General features: G+C 44.6%; 1 protein-coding gene across 9 annotated transcripts in view; it reads left to right on the forward strand.

Moving 5' to 3' along the window:
- The window catches only part of LOC141148189 (guanylate-binding protein 1-like), a 229,852-nt gene that overhangs the window by 37,285 nt on the left and 168,114 nt on the right, over positions 1-24,453 (forward strand). For all 9 annotated transcript variants that reach the window (XR_012245180.1, XR_012245181.1, XM_073635388.1 and 6 more), the window contains one exon: positions 11,030-11,217. Coding sequence is in view for 7 of the 9 variants with exons in the window: in XM_073635388.1 (XP_073491489.1) it covers positions 11,030-11,217 (188 nt within the window). In the remaining 2 variants the exon portion in view is untranslated. The remainder of the gene's footprint in view (positions 1-11,029; positions 11,218-24,453) is intronic.

The raw sequence follows: 24,453 nt of genomic DNA on the forward strand, positions 1-24,453 counted from the left end.
TACCCCGCAATACTCTGCCATACCCCGCAATACTCTGCCATACCCCGCAATACCCCACAATACTCTGCCATACCCTGGAATACCCTGCAATACTCTGCCATACCCTGGAATACCCCGCAATACTCTACCATACCCTGGAATACCCCGCAATACTCTGCAATACCCTGAAATATCCCGCAATACCCAGCGATACTCTGCAATACTCAGTGATACCCAGCCATACTCTGCCATACCCAGCCATGCTCTGCAATACCCCGCAAAAATCTGCAATACTCTGCCATAACCCGCAATACTCTGCCATACCCAGCCATACTCTGCAATACCCCACAATACCCAGCCATACTCTGCAATACTCGGTGATACCCAGCCATACTCTGCCATACTCTGCCATACCCAGCCATACTCAGCGATACTCTGCAATACTTGGTGATACCCAGCCATACTCTGCCATACCCAGTCATACTCGGCGATACTCTGCAATACCCAGCCATGCTCAGCCATACCCAGCCATGCTCAGCCATACCCAGCCTCTGTATGCTGTGGAAGTCTCACACATGTGGTATCGCCGTACTAAGGAGGAGTAGTAGAATCTATTTTGGGGTGTCATTTTTGGTATGTACATGCTATGTGTTAGAAATATTGTATAAATGGACAACTTTGTGTTAAAAAAAAAAAGCGTTTTAACCACTTCCCGCCTTCCGTCATACGACGTCCTTGACTTTGTGCGGGGATATCTGAATGATGGGTGCAGCTACAGGCATCATTCAGATATCATCTTTTTCAGCCGGCGATTCCCTATACCATGAGAATGATCATAGCGGCTGTTACACTGCTTGATCGTTCTTATGGGAGGCGAGAGGGGACGCCCCCCCTCCCGCCGCCCTCCGGTGCTTCTACCGACTCACCGCTACGATCGAAGCCAGGATCTTTTTTTTTTTTTCTTTTTTTTTATTTCAGGAACAGCCTAGAGGTGAGATGTGGGGTCTTATTGACCCCATATCTCACTGTAAAGAGGACCTGTCATGCCATATTCCTATTACAAGGGATGTTTACATTCCTTGTAATAGGAATAAAAGTGATCAAAAAAATTTTTTTTTTGGAAAAAAGTGTCAAACTAAAGTAAAGTAAAATGAACAATAAAAAAAAAAATTTTTAAAGCGCCCCTGTCCGTGTGCTCGCATGCAGAAGCGAACGCATACGTAAGTCCCGCCCACATATGAAAACGGTGTTCAAACCACACATGTGAGGTATCGCTGCGATCGGTAGAGTGAGAGCAATAATTTTGGCCCTAGACCTCCTCTGTAACTCAAAATTTGTAACCAGTAAAAAATTTTAAAGCGTCGCCTATGGGGATTTTTAAGTGGCGAAGTTTGGCACCATTCTACAAGCGTGTGCAATTTTGAAAGGTGACATGTTAGGTATCTATTAACTTGGCGTAACTTCATCTTTCATATTATGCAAAAACATTGGGCTATCCTTACTGTTTTGTTTTTTTTTAAAGCAAAAAACAGTTTTTTTTCCAAAAAAAACGCGTTCGAAAAATTGCTGCGCAAATATCGTGCGAGATAAAAAGTTGCAATGACCGCTATTGTATTCTCTAGGGTCTTTGCTAAAAAAACATATATAATGTTTTGGGTTTCTATGTAATTTTCTAGCAAATAAATGATGATTTTTACATGTAGGAGAGAAATGTCAGAATTGGCCTGGGTGCTCCAGAACGCCTAAAGGTGCTCCCTGCATGTTGGGCCTCTGTATGTGGCCACGCTGTGTAAAAGTCTCATACATGTGGTATCGCCATACTCGGGAGTAATAGCAGAATGTGTTTTGGGGTGTAATTTGTGGTATGCATATGCTGTGTGTGAGAAATAACCTGCTAATATGACAATTTTGTGAAAAAAAAAAACGAAAAAAAAAAACTTGATTTTGCAAAGAATTGTGGGAAAAAATGACAACTTCAAAAAACTCACCATGCATCTTTCTAAATACCTTGGAATGTCTTCTTTCCAAGAAGGGGTCATTTGGGGGGTATTTGTACTTTTCTGGCATGTTAGGGTCTCAAGAAATGAGATAGGCCGTCAGTACTTCAGGTGTGATCAATTTTCAGATATTGGTACCATAGCTTGTGGACGCTATAACTTTCACAAAGACCAAATAATATACACTAATTTGGGTTATTTTTACCAAAGATATGTAGCGGTATAAATTTTGGCCAAAATATATGAAGAAAAATTACTAATTTTCAAAATTTTATAACAGAAACGAAGAAAAATTTATTTTTTTACAGATTTTTCGGTCTTTTTTCTTTTATAGCGCAAAAAATAAAGAACCCAGTGGTGATTAAATACCACCAAAAGAAAGCTCTATTTGTGTGAAAAAAAGGACAAAAAATTCATATAGATACAGTGTTGCATGACTGAGTAATTGTCATTCAAAATGTGAGAGCACCAAAAGCTGAAAATTGGTCTGGTTATTAAGGGGGTTTAAGTGCCCAGTGGTCAAGTGGTTAAAATACATGAAAAAATATTTGAAAAAAAAAAAATTTGTACTTACCAGAAATGGCTGTTGCTAGGCAGATCGTCCTAATCTGCCACTTCCTACTCCACAGTTCTTGTCCTCCCTCGCGTTGTCTCTTGAGAGATGGGGCGCGATGTCTTCTGGGACATGTGTGTGTCCCAGTAGACAGGCGTCCATGCACTAAGCGCCACACGACTCACGCATGCGCAGTAGGAAACGGGCAGTGAAACCGCAAGGCTCCACTGCCTGTTTCCCTTCATTAGGATGGTGACGCCGGCAACCGATCCGGTGGACGGATTAGCGGGCTTGCTGGACAGGTAAGTGCCCTTATTAACCACTTAAGCCCCGGACCATTTTGCTGGCCAAAGACCAGAGCACTTTGTAATTCGGCACTGCGTCGCTTTAACTGACAATTGCGCGGTTGTGTAACATGGCTCCCAAACAAAATTGACGTCCTTCTTTTCCCACAAATAGATCTTTCTTTTGGTGGTGTTTGATCGCCTCTGTGGTTTTTATTTTTTGCGCTATAAACAAAAATAGAGCGTCAATTTTGAAAAAAAACGCATTATTTTTTACTTTTTGCTAAATAAATATCCCCAAAAAATATATATAAAAAAACTATTTTTTTCCTCACTTTAGGCCGATATGTATTCTTCTACATATTTTTGGTAAAAAAATCCCAATAAGCATTTATTGATTGGTTTGCGCAAAAGTTATAGTGTCTACAAAATAGGGGATAGTTTTATTGCATTTTTTAAAATAATTTTTTTTACTAGTAATGGCGGCGATCTGCGATTTTTATCGCGACTGCGACATTTTGGCAGACAGATCGGAAAAATTTGACACATTTTTGGGACCATTGTCATTTTTACAGCGATCAGTGCGATTAAATTGCACTGATTACTGTAAAAATGACACTGGTAGGGGGATAGGGAGGGGTTAAGTGTGTCCTGGGGAGTGATTCTAACTGTTAGGGGGCGTGGCTACGAACAAAACTTCACTGATCATAGCTCCCGATGACAGGGAGCTGTGATCAGTGACAGTGTCACTAGGCAGAACGGGGAGATGCTTGTTTACATCAGCATCTCCCCGTTCTTCAGCTCCATGAGACGATCCCGGGTATCCCCGCGGCGATCGAGTCCGCGGGACCCGCGACCCGACTCACGAAGCTCCTGGCAGGGTCACGCACGCGCCACTGGCGACGCGCACGTGACCACAGGGCAGCAAATTCAAAGGAACGTACCTGTACGCCCATTTGCCCAGCCAAGCCATTCTGCCGACGTATATGTACATGCGGCAGTTGGCAAGTGGTTAAAAGTCAGCAGCTACAGTGTTTGTAGTTGCTGACTTTAAAAAAAAACAAAAAACGGCCGGACCTCCGCTTTTATTTTATTTTATTTTATTAATTGTATTTTATTATTTATTTTATAAAAAATTACACTGTATCTTTAATTTTTTTAATCTCTTTTATTGCTATCAGAAGGAATGAACAACATCTCTTGTGATATGGGTATGAGCCATGACAGGTCCTTTTTATGGAGAGATCTGGGGTCTGTTAGACCCTAGATCTCTCCTCTGCCCTCCAAAGTAGACATGTGCAGTTGGTTTCGTTCCGAATTGAAATTCGGACAAATTTACATTTTTCAGAAATTTGTATGTATCCAAATCTCCTAATTACAATAGTACCGAATTTAAACGAATCCAAAATAATGAAATAAAATTTGCACAAAATTTGAATTCTAATTGTTTTCGAATACTTTTTGAATACTTTTCGAATACTTTTCGAATTTGAAAGGTTTTCAAATTCAAATAGTTTTCTAATTTGAACAGGTTTCAAATTCGAGTAGGTTTCAAATTCGATTAGTTTTCAAATTCGATTTGTTTTCAAATTTGAATTGTTTTAGAATTTCCAAAGAGAATAAAATAGAACAGAAAATAAAGGAATAGAATAGAAAAAAAAATATATAGAATAGAAAAGAATATAACAGGAAATAAAAGAATAGCAAAAAAAGAATAGAATAGAAAAGAATATAACAGAAAATAAAAGAATCTCCAATCACGTGGAACAGTCTGGTAAAGGCATTGGAAGGAGGAGAGGACCCCCGCCTGTAAAAGTATTTCCGTGACTTCGTACTTTTACATTGAAGGGAATCGCCAGGACTAGTAAAATTATATACTTGCTGGACAAGAAGTGGTTAAAAAGAATTAGCTACAGCACATTTAAAGGGTAAGTTCACCTACCCTTTAAATGATGAACTTACACAGGACCCCTTCCTCGCCCCCCCCACCAGTCCAGCTGACCTGGACCGTGGCAGTCTCCCTTTCTGAGGCTTAGAAACCCCCGCAGCTGAATCTCCAAAACGCCCCCCATTAGGAGGGGCGTTTCTGAGCATTCTAATTGGTCGGCACCATCACATGGGTGACCAATCAGAACCCTCGTAGCCCACCCTGTCAGGGGGGAAGAAGACCCCTCGCCTCTTTATGTAGGAGACTGCCATGGTAATGTCCAGCGCAGAAGGCCGCACCAAGTTCCAAGACATTCAACATAACTTCTTGAGAGGGGAAACTCCACTGGCCTTGAGCGACTTCTGAAAGGCAATGCACACCTCAGCCCTTGCTGCTGGCATCGGTTGTGATCGTAATTCCATTGATGGGTGATATTGAGTGGCAACTGAGCAGGTTCTTTCTCAGCAGCCACCACAGGAGGCTCCTCCTCATTGGCCGAGAGATGTAGATAATCTGAATTTTGCTGCTCGACCTCCACTGCTGGAGGAACCTCTTCTGAAAGGGAGGAATTCTCCATAGGCCCATTTGAACATTGGAGCAGTGCAAACCATGGTGCCGACAATCATCAGGCACTGGGGTGACAGGGCCAAAGAGATCCTGCTCCAGATCACCAGAATCTTCTCTATAGGCATAGTGATAGTGATTTGGGCTCTATCGATCTGTGTCCCAAGATATACAACAGACTGCGTTGGATTCAGTTGACTCTTTTCTTGATTTACCAGCCAGCATAATTCCTGGAGAACATTGAGGACCTGATATCTGTGCTCCACTAGTAGCTCCCTATCACGGGACAGTAAGAGGAGATCATTCAGGTAGTGATACAGTCAATGCCCCTCTTCCCGATCAAGGCCACTACAGCCAAGACTTCAGAGAAAACACAAGGTGCTTCTGGGAGCCCGAATGGTAGGCATGTAAACTGAAGGTGTTGCTGACCCACTGTAAACTGGAGAAATCTCTGGAAGGCGCCTGCGACAGGCATGTAAATATAGGCATCTTTTAGAAATGAGCCAGTTGCCTGGGTAAACTGCCTGTTGGATAGAGAATAGCATTTTCGTCTTGAACCTTCTCTTTTGATAAATCTGTTTAGATGTGTAAGGTCGATGACTGGTCTCCATGACCCAGACTTCCTCTTGACCAAGAATAGTGGCGAATACATGACCTGGAATCTCTCAAGTTGGTACCGCGGCACCTTGTTCCTACCAAGAACTCAACACAAGACATGCATACTTTTTTCCTTTTGTTGGAGCATGGAAACTCTGTAGGAGCAAATCTTAGCAGAAAGGGGAGGCTGAAGGTCCACATATGCCTTGAGGAGAAAATGCTGACGGTCCAAGCATCCGAGACCGAGGCCATCCAAATGTAGCGCTGGTAGATTTGCAATCTACCGCATGTTAGGAAAATTTAGTAAATTGTGTGTTAGGAAGGTTCAAAGTTTGCCTCTGTTCCAGCTTGGCTGACGTTGTGGGTGTTTCCGTGCTGACCAGTGGGTGTCGCTGTTACCACTGGTCAGGGTTGGAAAGGCAACGTGTTGAAGCGTATGGATGCTCCTCTGTCCCGGAGGCACGCTCGCTGGAGGTGGTCCTCTGAGTTGCATTCTGGGCGAGGGTATTTATGGGACAGACGCCATATTTTGGGGTTCGTTTTACAGCCACCTGCTGGCACTCCTGGCTGACAGGTATGCGTTAAGGATCTACCTCGTGGTCCTCCGTCCGGGAGGCCCATGATACAGCGGCGCAGGGGTGGGTCCAGAGGCTTGTCTGGAGCCTACCACCGCGGCCGAGGAATGGTCCTGAGCTGTCGGTCCTGTGTGACGAAGCTGGACAACCGAGGAGATCCCAGGGGAGGACCCATCTTGGAGAGATCATGCCGCATGCTGGTCTATAGAGGGGCCTGGTGACTCAGTTGGAGGACGTATCCAAAAGTAACTATACAGCATAGTGTTACCGGCTCGGCTTAAAGGTTCAAGCACTGTGACTGACTTTCACTACAGCAAATCTATACATCCTGTGACAGAAGATCGTACAGATTTTATTCCCAAACAAGTCTGTGGCAGAGACTTTGATTCATGCTGCGTACTGGCTGCTAGACCGGTGAGAGAGGCCTATCCAGACGAGCAAGGAGTGAGTCCCATGAGGGGAGCGCATTTCAAATAGTATTTGAATCATACCAAGACCTTTTGCCAAGAGAACCCTTTCAGAGAATATTTGAGTTTCTTCTGCAAGTTTCCTTTCTACCTCTTTCCTGCTACTTCCTAAGTCGTTTGTTTAATAAAGCATTGAAAATGTACTCCAGTGTTGGTGCGTGTGTCGCCCAGAAGTAAACTCAACGGAACCCTAGACCCGGTGCTGGTGAAACAGAGGGAAGCAGAGTGAAGGTAACAGACCCGCTTAAACCAGCAGCTCCACCGTGAGTTAGTGCTACACAAACATGTTGGAAGTAAAGCAGGCGAGCCCCTACTGGGAATACTTGGGTGAGCCCAATCTCAAAAGGGCTTTGAAGCCTCATGACCTCCTGAGGCTGCTTTCTTGGATGACTTCTGAAAGGACGACTGGCCTCTCCTCCAGCTCTTCCTAAACTCTTCCCCGGGCCTGTAAGAGCATGTCCCTCTAGAACAATCCAAACACTGCGTTCTGGACTGAGATCTCTTCTGGCTAAACAAGTGACGGTTCTGGGGCAAGAACCCCAACTTACCCCCCGTGGTCTGGGCTATAGCACTGTCAAGCTTATTACTGAAGAGCAAGGACCCCTCAAAGAGGATCTTGCACCAGGCCTGCTAAAGACACAAGGCATGTTTTGGCTGTAACGGACCAGTGCATAACTAGAGCTAGAGACCAGATGATGTCAATCAAGGCCTCACCCAGGAGCACCAGTGCAATCTTCAGATCATGAACAGCCAAGGCCTTGGCTGCCCCATCTGAGATATTCATGAGTGAAGAATATACTTCATCAACCCAGACCTCCATGGCTTTCGACATGGCCGCAAACGCCAGTTTAGAGGCGGACCCAGCCTGTCATGTAGATCCTGTTCAGATCCATATCGATCAGTCTGTCCAGACCATCTTTAAAGGAGATGATGTCTTTCAATGGCAGGGTGACGTGGTCGGTCAGGCTTATGGGGGCCACATTTACCAGGGGAGCTGATTTGAGGTGCTGGGCATCCTCTACTTTAAACGGATAAAGTTTTGCTAGCCTGCTCTGCAGGGACCTTTTCCTCTCTGTCTTGCTCCATTCATCTGTGACATCCTTAAGCTCTGGCAACAGCGGGAAGTTACATTGCTCTTTCTAAAGATGTTTAAAATACTTACTCTGCTTTGAGGGGGACTGCCTGTACCAGAGGAGCAACTAATGAAAAAATCAAAACCCATGTATATGTCATCATCATCAGTGTCTTCGCTGTCCGAGGACCTTGATGAGGGATGACTGGGCTGGCTCCAGATCCTTGTGGCTAACTTTAGGCAGGGAACTTGCTGACCCACCAGCCACATTCTGCTTCTAACTGGCATTCCAGGCTTTCAGAGTCTCTTGCACCACTGTTTTGCTTGGTTTCTATTAAAGGTTCTTGCGTTAAAAGCCAAGGAAGTTTAGACCTCTGTAGTGTATTAATGTGCTTTACCGAACAGGAAAAACTGCAAATAAAACTGCAGGATACACAATTAGTAGCATGTAAAGTATAACATATGCCTACAACATGAACAAGCTAATTATCCTTTCTAACAAAATAAGCACGTACAATATGTAAGCAATGGTTACTAAACCTCTACTCAACTTAGAGATGGAATCAAGATGTAATCTTCATGGTTCTTTGCTCAGAGTCCATCTGCTTTCTCCAAAGTCCTCAAATCAAGTCTTTCAGCACACATGTTGTTCCTTTGTGTTTCAAAACCAACTCTGTTCTTTTTCTCCACATGCTTCCCAAAAACCCTTCCCCTCATTCCGCTTACATCATATCCTCTCCTTAGCTCCTAAAAGAATCTGACTGGTTTATTTGCATATCAATGGGGAGAGCCTAGCTTCTTAACACAGCCTATGATCCTAAAGACTAACTAGACTAACTATACAATCTAACTAACAAATAAATATGCTATAAAATCCATAGCAACACAACCACTCACTTGTCCAGCGATACCATCTGCTGATTGTCCCTTTACCTTTCACTCAATGCCTGAGCACAGCATGTCTCACACTGCAACCTGCCCGTTGGGGCCTGAGATCCGCACCCCCAACAAGCTCCAAGCCTGGAGTGACTCCGATGATGGTGAACATGATGCCTGGAAGAGGATCTTGAGCTTCCCCTGTGATGTCTGTGATATGGAAATTCGGCTGTAAGCTATGCACACAGCTATATCTCCTGTGCTAATAAGCACCCATTTCCATCGTATGATATAATACCAATCGTCTAATCGTCTAATGAAATAAATGCATCTTAGCTAAAAACCCATTCCAAGTAAACAGACATCTGCTCCTACTTACATCCTCCGCTCAGCATGACTGCCTTTCTCCAGCTCGCATGCCCCTTTATTATCTCAAAAGCTTTCACAAACAGGAAGTGATGGTTCCAACAGCCAATCACTTCTTACTGCAAGTGACATCACAGGAAATGAATGACCATATAAGGATGTAACAGGATGTGAGAACACAGAAACCCCTCCAACAGGGTAAAAAACAGAACCAATCAAAGACATGTATACATTCAAAATATGAATACAGTAGTGACTTGTGCAGACGGTGGTGTGCAAAACCATGTGGCAAGCACATGGCTTTGAACACAACCATGTGCACACTCCCACTGTTACCAGTGATGCGAACCATACAAAAATTATGGCTCACTGATCAATAATTTTCATATAGTTATGCTATAGTTCCCATGTACGCAGACATGTATGCTTGGAGTCATTAATGTAGTCATCATGAGGTGGCCAAGCTCCTGATGAATGCATAATCTAACATCCCTAAAAGAGCAACAGATCTGCCATGTCCACAGGAAGGTTTCCGCATCCAATGGTCTTCCTCCAGCATCTGTATGTGCGAATACGCTCACCTGAGAGTATTGCAGCAAAACTGACACTGGGGGGCATCTGACAACATACATTAATAAAATTTTCCACAACAGTCTGGACCTTGATGAAGATCTAAGACGTCTTGATCTCGAGGGGGACCGATGCCTATGAGACCTAGGAAAGTCCCTTTTCTCCTGTGATGCCGCCTCCATCTTTGGTAAGGGAATCAGGAAGTGAAGGCTTGCGCCTTCACTTCCCGAGTCCCCTACTGCGCATGCGCAAGTCATTCAGCGCAATACGGATTGTCCCTGCTTTCTCTGGAACCTGTGTGTTTCCCAGCAGACAGCGGGGGGGACGGGAAGTGGCTTAAATACCCGCAGATTCTGTGGATATATATGCCGGAAGTGGGTGCAAATACCTGTATTATACAGGTATCTGCACCCCCTCCCCCCTGAAAGGTGCCAATTGTGACATCAGAAGGGGGGAGGAATCTGATGAGCGGAAGTTCCACTTTTGGGTGGAGCTCCGCTTTAACAACCAGTGACACCACCGGCCAAAATTACTTACATTGCTGGGAATCCCTGGCCATGTAAGCAAAGCGTTGGAGACCCCTACAAAAATTGCATGAGGTCCCCCAGGAAAACCATACCAGATCCTTCAAGTCTGAGGGCCCCTCATGAATTTATGGGGGGATTCTACAAAATGTGTTATCATTCTTTCTGTAGCACGTGTGACAACAAAAGTGACATATACAAAGAAAAAAAGTATACAGTTTAAATTGCCAGCAAATGACATGTCATTGCTATTTTTTTTTAAATGGCAAACAAACCCCTCCAAAGGCTCCCCAAGACACATAGAAGACCCTTAGAAAGCTTTGTGGGTGTGTGTTTTTTAAGAAGCCGGCAATGAAATTTAATTTGCCAGCAATTTTGAGCAGTTCTTGTTTCCTTTGCAAATGTTAGAGCTGCTGCAGCACTTTCTGTACATCACAGAGATGCCCCTTCACAGGTAGACACCACCTTACCTATTAGCCCAGAAAATGGGCATTTTAATTTGACTAATTCAGCTCCCACTGATTTAAATGGGGTTTAGGTTTCATGAAGTTTACCAAAACCTGCTTGAACTGAACCCAAGGCAGTTTGGTTCACCCCTAATCCAGGGATGTGGAAGGACTAAAATATAGAACCTTTGAAGAAAATAACATGGTTTGTACATCCTTAACTCAAAATCAGTTTTGTGGGGGAGCTGGCTGAAATGATTAAGATAAAATCAAAGGATAATGAGAATAATGAGGGACAGTTTTCCAGACACTTTCCTGCATTCATCTGGGTGGTGAGAGATTTCACCTTGATGCTGGAGTTGGATGGAAAGGAGATCACAGAGGATGATTACCTGGAGAATGCTCTGCTACCTCAGAAACGTGAGTAATAATACAGCTACTGTTGCAAATTGGGTATCATTGAGTCTATACACAAGGTAAATGATAAAATAATGTGTGACATACAGTACATATAGTTCTCAGAATGCCTTTGTTTAATAAATGGTTGGGTTGTCTGATTTTCAGTTAATATTTTGAGTTGCTTCTAATTTTGAAGTCAAGCTATTAGTGATTTCTTCATGTGGCCATCAGTCCTGGGTGGTAGGTATAGGAAGTGGTTCTTAGTCCAAGAAATGGGGTGTAGGTTCTGGAGGGGAGTTAGTCCAAAGGAGTTTTGCAGCTGTGACTGGTCATCAGTTCACGGAGGTGTATCTTACAGGTTTATGCCCTGTACATACGGTCGGATTTTCCGACGGAAAATGTGTGATAGTACCTTGTCGGAAATTTCGACCGTGTGTGGGCTCCATCACACATTTTCCATCAGATTTTCCGACACACAAAGTTTGAGAGCAGGCTATAAAATTTTCCGACAACAAAATCCGTTGTCGGAAATTCCGATCGTGTGTATGAATCCTTTACGTATATTTCTTACGTGCTCCTCCATTCGATCCTTTAAAGCCCTAAAAGCCCTAATAGTGCGACCAACATAGATGAAATTGCACAGACATTTTACCCCATAAACAACCCCAACCATGTCGCTGGATATAAAATCTCTAATAGTGTATATCTGATCAGTATGGGGGTTATGGAATTCTTTTACCCTTTTAATATTGGTTGGGACTCTTATACAACTATAGCACCTCCCACAACCATAAAAACCTTTTAAGTCCCAAAACATCTTCGGTTTCAGAGGAGGTGGTTCCACGACATTATGTACCAGTTTGTTACGTAAACTCGGTGCTCTCTTATAGATGATTATGAAAAGATTTATATACATGAGTTTGTAATTTTGATTGACACAATATTTGCTTGTAACTCACTAAGAGGGGTTCACATATTATTTTAGTTTACCCTAGCGCAGTGCATAATATCTCTTTAGAAGAGGTAGTGGCGTTGGCCGGTATTTTGAAAAGAGACTTCAAGGGTTTGTAGAGGTCAGATATCTTGTGGCGGTTCCGCTTTATAAAGATGTCCAGTGGGGAAGTTTTAAAGCGCAAATTCCTGGTTGGGTGTTGCTGCGCCTGTGGAAACAGAGGGCCGCAAATATGTAGGTGGTTAGACATGAAGGGAGAAAACCCCAGTTTTTTGCCTATCTCTCTCCAGGCCCCCACTGTATCCTGTATGAGGAGGTTATGCTTCAGAGGAAAAGGGATTGATCTGGTTCCACAGTGCAGCAACACGGATAGACTAAAGGGGCTTGTCACCTGAGACTCCAGATCATGGTTAGAGTATTGAGATGCCCGTGTTGTCCAGTCTAACCCCACTCTCAGCAGACAAGAAAGGTTGTAATTAAAGTCTTATATTAGGGAAGCTAGCTTTCCCTTTATGTTTGGGAAAGGATAGTTTCTGAATAGCTATCCGAGATTTACGGCCAATCCCCAGAAATTTGGTTATCACTTTTTATAATTTTTAAAGGTCTTTGTGTTTTAGCAATAGGGGAATCAACTGAAGAGGGTAAAGTAGTTTAGGAAAACTCACCATCTTAAATAGATGGCACCTGTCAAATAGTGAGAGGGGGAGGTCTGACCAGCTTTCTAGCTCTGCAATGATTTTGTTTAGAACCAAGAGGAAATTGAGTTGGTAGAGTGAGGAGGGTGTCTTGCCTATTTTTATCCCCAAGTAGGTGATATGGTTTTTGGCGACTGTGAAGATTGAGTCAGTGGCCCAGAGGGGGGATCGTGCATGGAAAAGTGGAAGTATTTTGCTTTTGGAAAAATGTATTCTCAGACCAGAGCACGCCCGGAAGGTTGTAAATATCTCTTGAACGTGTATCATATCTAATTTGGGGTTTGACGTAAAGATTAAAAAGTTGTCTGCAAATAATGCAGTACACAGCTCTTGAGAGCCAATTTATACCCCATGAAGACTGTGAGTAGAAACCGAGAGAGGGGTTCTAGTGCCAGGTTAAACTAAAGGCGGGAGAAGGGGCACACTTGCTCAATGCCTTCATGTAGCCATATGTTGCTGGAGATGTGGCCCGCCGCAATTACATTAGCAGAAGGGGCAGAATACATGGCGTTAATGAGGTGTATCAAAGAACCTGAGAAGCCAAATCTCGACAGGACCAACTTCAACCAATGAAAACTGACGTTGTCGAATGCCTTCTCGGCATCAAGTGTGATTATGGCGGTTTCGTCGGTGATCGGACCCTCGCATGCTCTTGAACTGTCAGCACTTTCCTGATATTGGAAGTTGCAGATCTCCCCTGAGTGAAACCCGCTTGCGATGGGTGGATGAGAGAGGGCATGATGGGTGTCAGTCTGTTTGCTATAATTTTGGAGAGTAATTTGGAGTCCAAATTTAACAGGGAAATTGGGCGATATGAGCCTGGGTCAGTGAGATCTTTGTCTTTTTTGGGGATTAGTTTAATATGGGCTTGGAGGCCCGAGGGTAAGTATTGATTCCCATCTAGTATTTTTTGGTACACCAAGGGGGGGACAACGGTGTCTAAGGAGAGTTTGTAAAATTTGGATGGGTAACCGTCGGGGCCTGGTGCTTTGCCTGGAGCTATTGATTTAATTGCGCATTTAATCTCTTCAAGAGAGATCGGGGCATTAAACTGTTCCAGGAGTGTGGTTTTGATGTTGGGAAGTGGGACTTGGTCTAGATAAGAAATGGCTATGGTCTCATCGATTGGGTCGGGCCGTATAGCGAAGCATAGAATTTCTCTAAGATGAGGTTTATAGTTTTGGGTGAGGTGGTGAGGCTACCAGATCCGTCTTTAAGGGCAACTATATGTGTGGGGGAATGGGGGCCTTTACACAATTGGGCCAGAAGTTTGCCTGATTTATTATGATAACTAAGATCAAGCATTGACTGATGCATTCTTTCCTGAGCCTCTGCCCACAGATGAAATTGGTCCTTGGCATTGCGCCATAGTTCCCTGTGTTTTCGTGAATTGTTCTGTGCTAAGTTGGCTTAAGCCAAGCGTAGGGCTTTACTTGCCTCATAGTATTTTCTGGAGACCCTTTTCTTGTAGGCTGAGGCGTAGGAAATAATCCTTCCCCGCAAAACCACTTTCCCAGTTTCCCAAAATAGATTGGGGTTGTCTTGGTGCGCAGAGTTGGTAGAGAGGTACTCCTTCCAGGTGTCTCTGATAATCTGTTGTAGGGTCTTATCATGAGCTAAGTATGAGGGGAAGCACCAGATTTTAACAGATCCCTGTGTGGCTAACCCGGTCAGATTGACAGAAATTGTTGCATGGTCCAAAATGGCTATACCGTGGATGCAGGGGTCAGAGGCATGGTCAATAAGGAGAGAATTCAGAAAGGTGTAGTCTATCCTAGACAACGAGTTGTGGGGATGAAAAGAATGTATATTCTCTACCCTCAGGATGTTTTAGTATCCAGATGTCTGCTAGGTGAAGGCTTTTAGTGAAATTCATTAAATGTGTGGGGGTTTTTGGACATTTGAGGCTGTGCGACGGTTCCCAGGTGATTTATCATCTCATGGTTCGAGAACTGAGTTGAAGTCTCCAGCTACCAGTAGGGGAAAATGGAGATGGGGAGCTAAATTGGAGGTCAGTGTTTGAAAGAAATGTCGTGAAGGAGAATTCGGGGCGTAAACATTTGTTATTACCCATTCCCGGGCAGACATTTTGAGTTGCGCCGTGAGTGTCCTACCCTTGCTATCTTCTTGGACTGAGATCACTTCACAGTGTAGATATTTGTGAACTAGGAAAACACCTGCTTTACCTTTCACTGCTGATGACCCAAGCACCTGACCTACCCAGAGTTTGCGCATACAAATAAAATTGGCTTTAGTTAAATGTGTTTCCTGGAGTAGGGCTATGTCTGCTTTTAAGCGTTTTAGGTGACGAAGAACCACCATCCATTTGTTGGGCGAACATAACTCTTTGACGTTCCAGGAACTAACTTTCATGAATAGTCGATGAATGGGGGGGTCTGATTAGCATAATAAGGTGCATTAGAAGAAATGGTAGATGCTGGGATGTATACGTGACTTGGGTATCACATACCCAGTGAAGCCTGTATTTTTTTTTCCACATGTGCAACCAACGTAGACGAACAGCGTGACTGGGGGATTCTGGAGCTCATACCCGTGGACTGCGTGGCGACCCTCTATACTAGGGATGAGCCGAACACCCCCCTGTTCGGTTTGCACCAGAACATGCCAACAGGAAAAAAGTTTGTTCGAATACGCGAACACCATTAAAGTCTATGGGACACGAACATGAATAATCAAAAGTGCTAATTTTAAAGGCTTATATGCAAGTTATTGTCATAAAAAGTGTTTGGGGACCTGGGTCCTGCCCCAGGGGACATGTATCAATGCAAAAAATGTCTTAAAAACGGCAGTTTTTTCAGGAGCAGTGATTTTATTAATGCTTAAAGTCAAACAATAAAAGTGTAATATCCTTTTAAATTTTTTAGCTGAAGGGTGTCTATAGTATGCCTGTAAAGGGGCGCATGTTTCCTGTGTTTAGAACAGTCTGACAGCAAAATGACATTTCGAAGGAAAAAACCCATTTAAAACTACTCGCGGCTATTGCATTGCCAGTCCGACAATACACATAGAAGTTCATTGATAAAAACGGCATGGGAATTCCCCACAGGGGAACCCTGAACCAAAATTAAAAAAATGACATGGGGTCCCCCTAAATTCCATACCAGGCCCTTCAGGTCTGGTATGGATATTAAGGGGAACCCCGGCCAAAATTTTTAAAAAAATGACGTGGGGGTCCCCCTAAATTCCATACCAGACCCTTCAGGTCTGGTACGGATTTTAAGGGAAACCCCGCGCCAAAAGAAAAAAAAAAAAAAACGGCATGGGGTCCCCCCCAAAAATCCATACCAGACCCTTATCTGAGCATGCAACCTGGCAGGCTGCAGGAAAAGAGGGGGGGACGAGAGAGCGCCCCCCCCTCCTGAACCGTACCAGGCCACATGCCCTCAACATTGGGAGGGTGCTTTGGGGTAGCCCCCCAAAACACCTTGTCCCCATGTTGATGAGGACAAGGGCCTCATCCCCACAACCCTGGCCGGTGGTTGTGGGGGTCTGCGGGCGGGGGGCTTATTGGAATCTGGAAGCCCCCTTTAACAAGGGGACCCCCAGATCCCGGCCCTCCCCCCTGTGTGAAATGGTAAGTGGGTACTTACCCCTAGCATTTCACTAAAAAACTGTCAAAAATGTTAAAAATGACAAGAGACAGTTTTTGACAATTCCTTTATTTAAATGCTTCTTCTTTCTTCTATCTTCCTTCATCTTCTTCTTCTGGTTCTTCTGGCTCTTCTGGTTCTTCCTCCGGCGTTCTCGTCCAGCATCTCCTCCGTGGCGTCTTCTATTTTCTTCTCCTCGGGCCGCTCTGCACCCATGGCATGGGGGGAGGCTCCCGCTCTTCACTTCATCTTCTTCATCTTCTTCTCTTCTTCTTTTCTTCTCTTCTTCTCTTCTTCATCTTCTTCTCCGGGCCGCTCCGCATCCATGCTGGCATGGAGGGAGGCTCCCGCTGTGTGACAGCGTCTCCTCGTCTGACGGTTCTTAAATAACGAGGGGTGGGACCACCCAGTGACCCCGCCCCCCTCTGACGCACGGTGACTTGACGGGATTTCCCTGTGACGTCACGGGGAATGCCACAGGGAAGTCCCGTCATGTCCCGTGCGTCAGAGGGGGGCGGGGTCACCGGGAGGCCCTGCCCCCCGTTATTTAAGAACCGTCAGACGAGGAGACGCCGTCACACAGCGGGAGCCTCCCTCCATGCCAGCATGGATGCGGAGCGGGCCGGAGAAGAAAATGAAGAAAAAAAGAAGATGAGAAGCACCCCAAAGCACCCTCCCAATGTTGAGGGCATGTGGCCTGGTACTGTTCAGGAGGGGGGGCGCACTCTCGTCCCCCCATCTTTTCCTGCGGCCTGCTCGGATAAGGGTCTGGTATGGACTTTTGGGGGGACCCCACGCTGTTTTTTTTTTTTTTTTGGCGCAGGGTTCCCCTTAAAATCCATACCAGACCTGATGGGTCTGGTATGGAATTTAGGGGGACTCCCACGTCATTTTTTAAAAAATTTTGGCCGGGGTTCCCCTTAATATCCATACCAGACCTGACCCCCACGTCATTTTTTTTTTTAAATTTTGGTTCAGGGTTCCCCTGTGGGGAATTCCCATGCCGTTTTTATCAATGAACTTCTATGTGTATTGTGTGACCGGCAATGCAATAGCCGCAAGTAGTTTTAAATGGGTTTTTTCCTTCGAAATGTCATTTTGCTGTCAGACTGTTCTAAACACAGGAAACATGCGCCCCTTTACAGGCATACTATAGACACCCCCCAGCTATTTAAAGTGATATTAAAATTTAAAGGGATATTACACTTTTTTTTGTTTGACTTTAAGCATTATTAAAATCACTGCTCCTGAAAAAACGGCCGTTTTTAAAACTTTTTTTTGCATTGATCCATGTTCTCTGGGGCAGGACCCAGGTCCCCAAACACTTTTTATGACAATAACTTGCATATAAGCCTTTAAAATTAGCACTTTTGATTTCTCCCATAGACTTTTAAAGGGTGTTCCGTGGCATTCGAATTTGCCGCGAACACCCCAAATTGTTCGCTGTTCGGCGAACTTGCGAACAGCCAATGTTCGAGTCGAACATGAGTTCGACTCGAACTCAAAGCTCATCCCTACTCTATACGATAGATGATAGAAGGGTGGGTGGACAATGCAGGCAACCGCGTAGATGCTCGAGAGAGAGCATTGTGGATCGTCCCGCTGTAAGGTTGTGCCTATCTATATAAGAGAAAAAAATTCAGAAAACATTGAACAAGTAGGATGGAACTAAGATAATCAGTAACAGCAAACAAGGGATACAATGGTTTGAGCTGAGGCTATCAGGGCAGATGTAACAGTGTGATCTCAGCTTGAAATGAAAAGGATGGAGTGACATTTTTGTAGCGTAGATTAGCGCATTCTGTTGCAACCAGAGTCAGAGAGATGAAGCTTCTTGGCAGATCTTTTCTGGGACTGCACTCTCTTGGTGCAGTGTGAAGTGGTAGAGGGTGCAGAGGTGTCCATTGGAATGTGGAGTTAGGCTTGCAGATACTGCATCGCTTCCTCTGGGTGAGAGAAGGATTTGGGATCACTGGATAGTTCCGTGAAGCAGAGTATTGCTGGATAAGCCAGTGTAAACTTGATCCCCTTTTGATATAGAGCAGCACACATGGGTTGAAACGCTTTGTGTCTTCGGGAGACCTCCTGAGAGTAATCTGCGAACAGAAGTAGCTTGCGTCCATCCAATTGCAAAGATTTAATGTTCCTGAATGACTTCAGGATCTTAAGCCTGTCAGAGTAATTTAAATATTTTACAATAACAGGTCTCGGTGTACGCCTGTCATTTGACGGCGCCCCTAGTCGGTGAGCTCTCTCGACTATGCATGGTGCTGCGATTCCCAGGGCGCCCAGTATATGTGTGGTGCAGATGTCGTTTAGTGACTCTGAGTTAATGGACTCCGAGAGACCAATAACCCGCAGGTTATTGCGTCGAGGGCGGTTTTCCAGGTCGTCCAGCTTGTCAAGTATAAATTGCTGAGCTTGCTTTGATTGCTGTTCAGAGGTAAAGGAATTCTGTAACTCATCTTTCAAGTTGGACATGCGGTGTTCTAACTCAGAGAGCCTCTTGGCATGGTCTCCCAGCTCCTTTCTGAGCTGTGTTATCCCTGCAGCAATAGCCCTGTCCACCGCTGCTGTTATGGTGTGGGATAGGAGAGACAGCTTGAGCCAGGCCAGCATACTGTTCCTCGGGCTGGAGTGGTAGAGAGGCTGTATGATGAGCAGAGTCAGTCTGTGGAGCTGACATTCCTGAGGGGGCTACTCTGTCCGCCATGTTGGATGTATGAGGAGCGGAATGGCAGAGCTCCGTTCTCGGAGCTGTGGAGGCGTCAGTGGGACCGTGTGGGACAAATCTGTCTATCCGCTGTTTTTCCTGGGCTAATGTGAGGAGGGACCGAGAGCTGCTCACCGTCCGCAGGCACTATTAGCCGGATTTTTAGGCTGATTACACCCGGAGCCGCCGTTCCTCACTCCCTCACATGCGGCGCCGGAACCGGAAGTCTCGGAATATTTCCTTTTTATTGTTTCACTTTAAGCATTATTAAAATCACTGCTCCTGAAAAAAACAGCCGTTTTACCCGTGGGGCAGGACTTGGGTCCCCATACACTATTTATGGCAATAACTTGCATATAAGCCTTTAAAATTAGCACTTTTGGTTTTTCATGTTAGTGTCCCATAGACTTTAACGATGTTCCACGGCTCTCGAATTTGCCGCGAACACCGCATAATTTTCGCTGTTCGGCAAACATTGGGCTCATCCCTAGCAGGCAGCACTCTGTTCCTTCGCTCATCTATCAGCTGTGAGAAGAAACAGTGTGTTTTAGCAGTGATCGATACCCTCTTTATTGGTTTATTTTATTTATTTGTTTTTACACAGTGTCACCAGCACAGCCAGCCAATGTCCCGGATCACTAGTCACACCAGTACAATGTTATCATATCGGTGCAGCCAGACAGTGTCCTTGATTGTTACCACATCAGTACAGTGTTGCCAGACCAGTGTGTGTGTGATTTTGTGGGTGATTGCTTGTGTGTGTGATTGTGTGTGAGTGTGTGTGTGTGTGAGATTGAGTTTGTGTGTGTGTTTGAGTGTGATTGTGTGTGCATTTGTGTTTGTGTGATTGTATGTGTGTGATTGTGTGTGTGTGTTTGTGTGTAATTGTGTGTGTGATAATGTGTGTGAGTGTGATTGTGTGTGCAATTGTGTTTGATTGTGTGATTATGTGTGAGTGTAATTGTGTGTGATTGTGTGTTATTGTGTGTGATTGTGTGTGCAATTGTGTTTGTATGATTGTGTGTGTGTGAGATTGTGTTTGTGTGATGTGTGTATGAGTGTGTGTGAGTAATTGTTTGTGCGTGATTGTGTGTGTGTGTGATTGTGTATGTGATTGCATGTGTGTGTGTGAGTGTGAATGTGCTTGTGAGATTGTGTTTGTGTGATTGTTGGTGTGTGTTTGTATGTGAGATTGTGTGTGTGTATTTTTGTGTGTAATTGTGTGTGTGATTGTGTGTGTGTGTGTGTGTGTGAGATTGTGTGTGTGTGATTGTGTGTGAGATTGTGCATGTGTGTTTGTATGTGAGATTGTGTTTATGTGATTACGAGCGTGATTGTGTGTATGTGATTGTGTGTGTGTTTGTGTGTGAGTGTGATTGTGTATGAAATTGTGTTTGTGTGTGTGATTGTGTTTGTGTGATTGTTTGTGTGTCATTGTGTGTGATTGTGTGTGTGATTGTGTTTGTGTGTGATTGTGAATGAGATTGTGATTGTGCATGTTTGTGTGTGCGAGTATGCGATAGTGTGTGTGATTGTGTTTGCGTGATTGTGTGTGTGATTGTGTGTGATTTTGTGTGTGTCTGTGTGTGATTGCGTGTGAGATTGTTTGTGTGTGTGCATAATTATATGTGTGCTTGATTGTGTCTGCATGATTGTGTGTGTGATTGTCTGTGTGTGATTGTGTTTGCGTGATTGTGTGTGTGTGATTGTGTTTGATTTTGTGTGTGTCTGTGTGTGATTGCGTGTGAGATTGTTTATGTGTGTGTGCATGATTATATGTGTGCTTGATTGTGTCTGCATGATTGTGTGTGTGTGATTGTGTTTGTGTGATTGTGTGTGAGATTGTGTGTGTGACTATATGTGTGTTTGATTGTGTCTGCGTGATCGTGTGTGTGATTGTGTTTGCGTGATTGTGTGTGTGTGGTCGAAAGGGACCTCGTCAGGTAGGTTGTTTGAGACCCCATGATTTCTAACAGCGGCCCTGATAAGGAGGATCTCTCTGATCTAATGGAGGTCTCTAAGGAATGAGGGGGAACTGATAGAAGGGGACTTTGAGCTAATGGGGGTCTCTAATGGGTGCTGACTGCTGATCTAATGGCTGGTGATCATTAGATCAGCAGGCAGCACCCCTCCCCCACAGACCTCCCATTAAATTAGAGTCTTCCTACTGTATATTATCACCCCCTCTTAAAGACCCCCCATTATGGGGGGCGTGGCGACCAAGCTCCAAGATGGATGCCTGAGCTAGGAGCTTCGCTCGGCTGCCGGAGAGAATCCATCAACATCCAAGCCCACCAGTCTCATCCATGGCCACAAACACCTCCAACAGCCTGCCTGACAGCCCAGGGATGACGAGACGCCGAAAGAACCCACTACAACCGCACAAGATGTCTAGCTTCTTTGCGGTGGCCTCACATGGGCTACAACAAAATGGCGACAGCGCCCGCAACAGCTGGAGGACAAGGCCGCAGTATAGAATAACGGCCATGGAGGGCCTCAAAAAGCACCCGTACAAGCCCACCTGCATAGCGGGTTCTCCTCTGGCACATCTGGCCCTTGTACCAGAAGCCTGGCAAAATCTAAACCGAGGATGGACTTCCCAGTCAGGTCGCATGATGACCCTGACATGGAGGTAAGCGGGCCACAGGGAAATTATATCATACATTTCAAACGCATGGATGACCCCATAGCAGACTTCCCAAAAGCAGACAGACCCATATCAGATCCCATGCTTAAAGAAATGTTACTGTCCCTCAGATCCTCACTACAAGCTGACATGGTGAAGGGGATTAACCAATGCCACAAGGAGGTCCAAGATATAGGGATCAGAGTAGACCGGGTCGAACATCCTCATACAACACACTGGTGGATGCACATATAGCCCGGGGCCCCTTATCTTTCAACATGGTTGAAAGATAATATCGCAGACCTACAAGACAGGTCCAGAAGGAACAACATTAAGCTGAGGGGTGTCCCAGAGTCTGTTCCAGCTACCCAGCTCTTACAGTATGCCCAAACCTTATTCTCCACTCTGGTACCTGCACTAACAGCACAGGATCTCATAGTGGACAGAATGCATAAAATCCCCAAACCGTCTTTCCTTCCAAAAGAAACTCCAAGAGACATACTATTGAGAGTCCACTTCTACCACGTGAAGGAACAGATCCTGCAGGCATCGCACAGACCTGACAATGTCCCTCCACAGTATACTGACGTACAACTACTTCCAGACCTCTCCAGGCATACACTGCATAGACGCCGCAACCTGACGACCATCACTAAGGCCTTAAGAAACCACCAAATCCCACACAAATGGAGATACCCTGCAACGCTCCCTATTACACATAATAGGACTCCAAAGTCTATCGCAACAATGGAGGAAGGAATCAAAGCCCTACGCGGACCAGGCCTTACATTCCACATCTGCCTCACAACCACAACCGATCCAAAATGAATGGCAAGTGGTATAACATAAGCGCTCCAACAAAAAATATACTGGTGGCAGCCCCTAACCGAAACACAGTGTTACCTACAATCCTCTCCAGATATAGGAGTCTTCAGTTTAGTCTCCTTTTTCCCCCTTTACCACACACAGCAGATACATCTGCACACGGATCCATTGTAAGATCCCTTTTTTATGATTCCAAGGTAACTTTCTATACCTTTTGTTTTCTTTGTTACTTGTTTGATACACACAGTAATACTCAATACATGGAACATTTACCTACTAAGGAAGATAAGTCCCATAACCTTGCAACAGGATATGGAAGCTCCCACGAACAGACCCCATGGTCACAGTGAGTACTTACACCACGTTACCGCACGTCAAACCATACAACCCCATAAATGACTATCACATGCTTATCAATCAATGCCCGGAGCCTAAACTTTTCAGCAAAAAGATTTTCCATATGGAAAGAGGCCTGAAAATACAGGGCAGATATCCTTTTGTATACAGGAAACCCACTTCCAAAAAACCAAAGCGCCAAACTGTTCACACTGAGAATATCCCTATGTATTTATGGTGTGTACACCCGGCCACAAGAAAGGAGGGGTACTACTAGCCTTACGGAACCCACTGTCTTTCCACCTTAAAGAATTATTCATAGATGAGTGGGGCAGATACGTCATAACAGGGAACATCAACTCCGAACCATACACGTTTGTAACACTGTATGCACCAAACACTCACCAAACCCATTTCTTAAAGAGAGTGCTCAAAAAAGCCAACACTATGAAGAATGGAATCCTCGTCATAGGAGGAGACTTTAACCTGATTAGGGATGAGCCGAAACAGGCAAAAAATTTGTTCGAACACCGTTAAAGTCTATGGGACACGAACATGAATAATCGAAAGTGCTAATTTTAAAGGCTTATATGCAAGTTATTGTCATAAAAAGTGTTTGGGGACCCGGGTTCTGCCCCAGGGGACATGGATCAATGCAAAAAAAAGTTTTAAAAATGGCCGTTTTTTTCGGGAGCAGTAATTTTAATAATGCTTAAAGTGTAACAATGAAAGTGAAATATTCCTTTCAATTTCGTACCTGGGGGTGTCTATAGTATGCCTGTAAAGGGGCGCGTGTTTCCCGTGTTTACAACAGTCCCTGCACAAAATGACATTTCTAAAGGAAAAAAGTCATTTAAAAGTACTTGCGATGATGAATTGTCGGCCCCGGCAATACACATAAAAGTCATTTAAAAAAATGGCTAAGGGGAAGCAATAGGGATGTCCCCGTGTGTCAGAGGGGGGTGGGGTCACCGGGGGACGTCACCATGTGGTCCCGCAGACATCAACATGGGGACAAGGTGCTTTGGGGGGCTACCCAAGTAGTTTAGTTTATGTAGCAGAATACATTTTGGCCTTATTTTATGAAGAAAGATTGTATATTTGCCAAGTTTTATAGAAGAAGCTGAGGAAACTGTTTTTTTTTTTTTCTTTTTATATGGTAAAAAAATAAAAAATAAAAACCAGTGGTGATTAAATACCATCAAAAAGAAGTTCTACCTGTCTCAAAAGAGCAGTATAAAAATGTTTTTTTTTTTTTTAATTTTAGAATCATGCTTATCTAGGTGGATGCACTGAGAACTAATCAAACTAATCGATCAAACACCACATGTATCGATTGGCTCTCAGAGCTCAGTGAGCAGAGAGCTGGTGACTGTGAGTGGCTGTGGAGGGGGGCGGGAGCGGCCGGCTCAGGCTCTCAGTGGTTTGGTCGTGATCTTTTCAGAGCATGGACCGGCTCTGTGATGTCTGCTGAAACCGGGTCACAGGAGTGCAGAATG

This window comes from Aquarana catesbeiana, linkage group LG06, assembly GCF_042186555.1.
Source record: "Aquarana catesbeiana isolate 2022-GZ linkage group LG06, ASM4218655v1, whole genome shotgun sequence".
Classification (NCBI taxonomy): domain Eukaryota; kingdom Metazoa; phylum Chordata; class Amphibia; order Anura; family Ranidae; genus Aquarana; species Aquarana catesbeiana.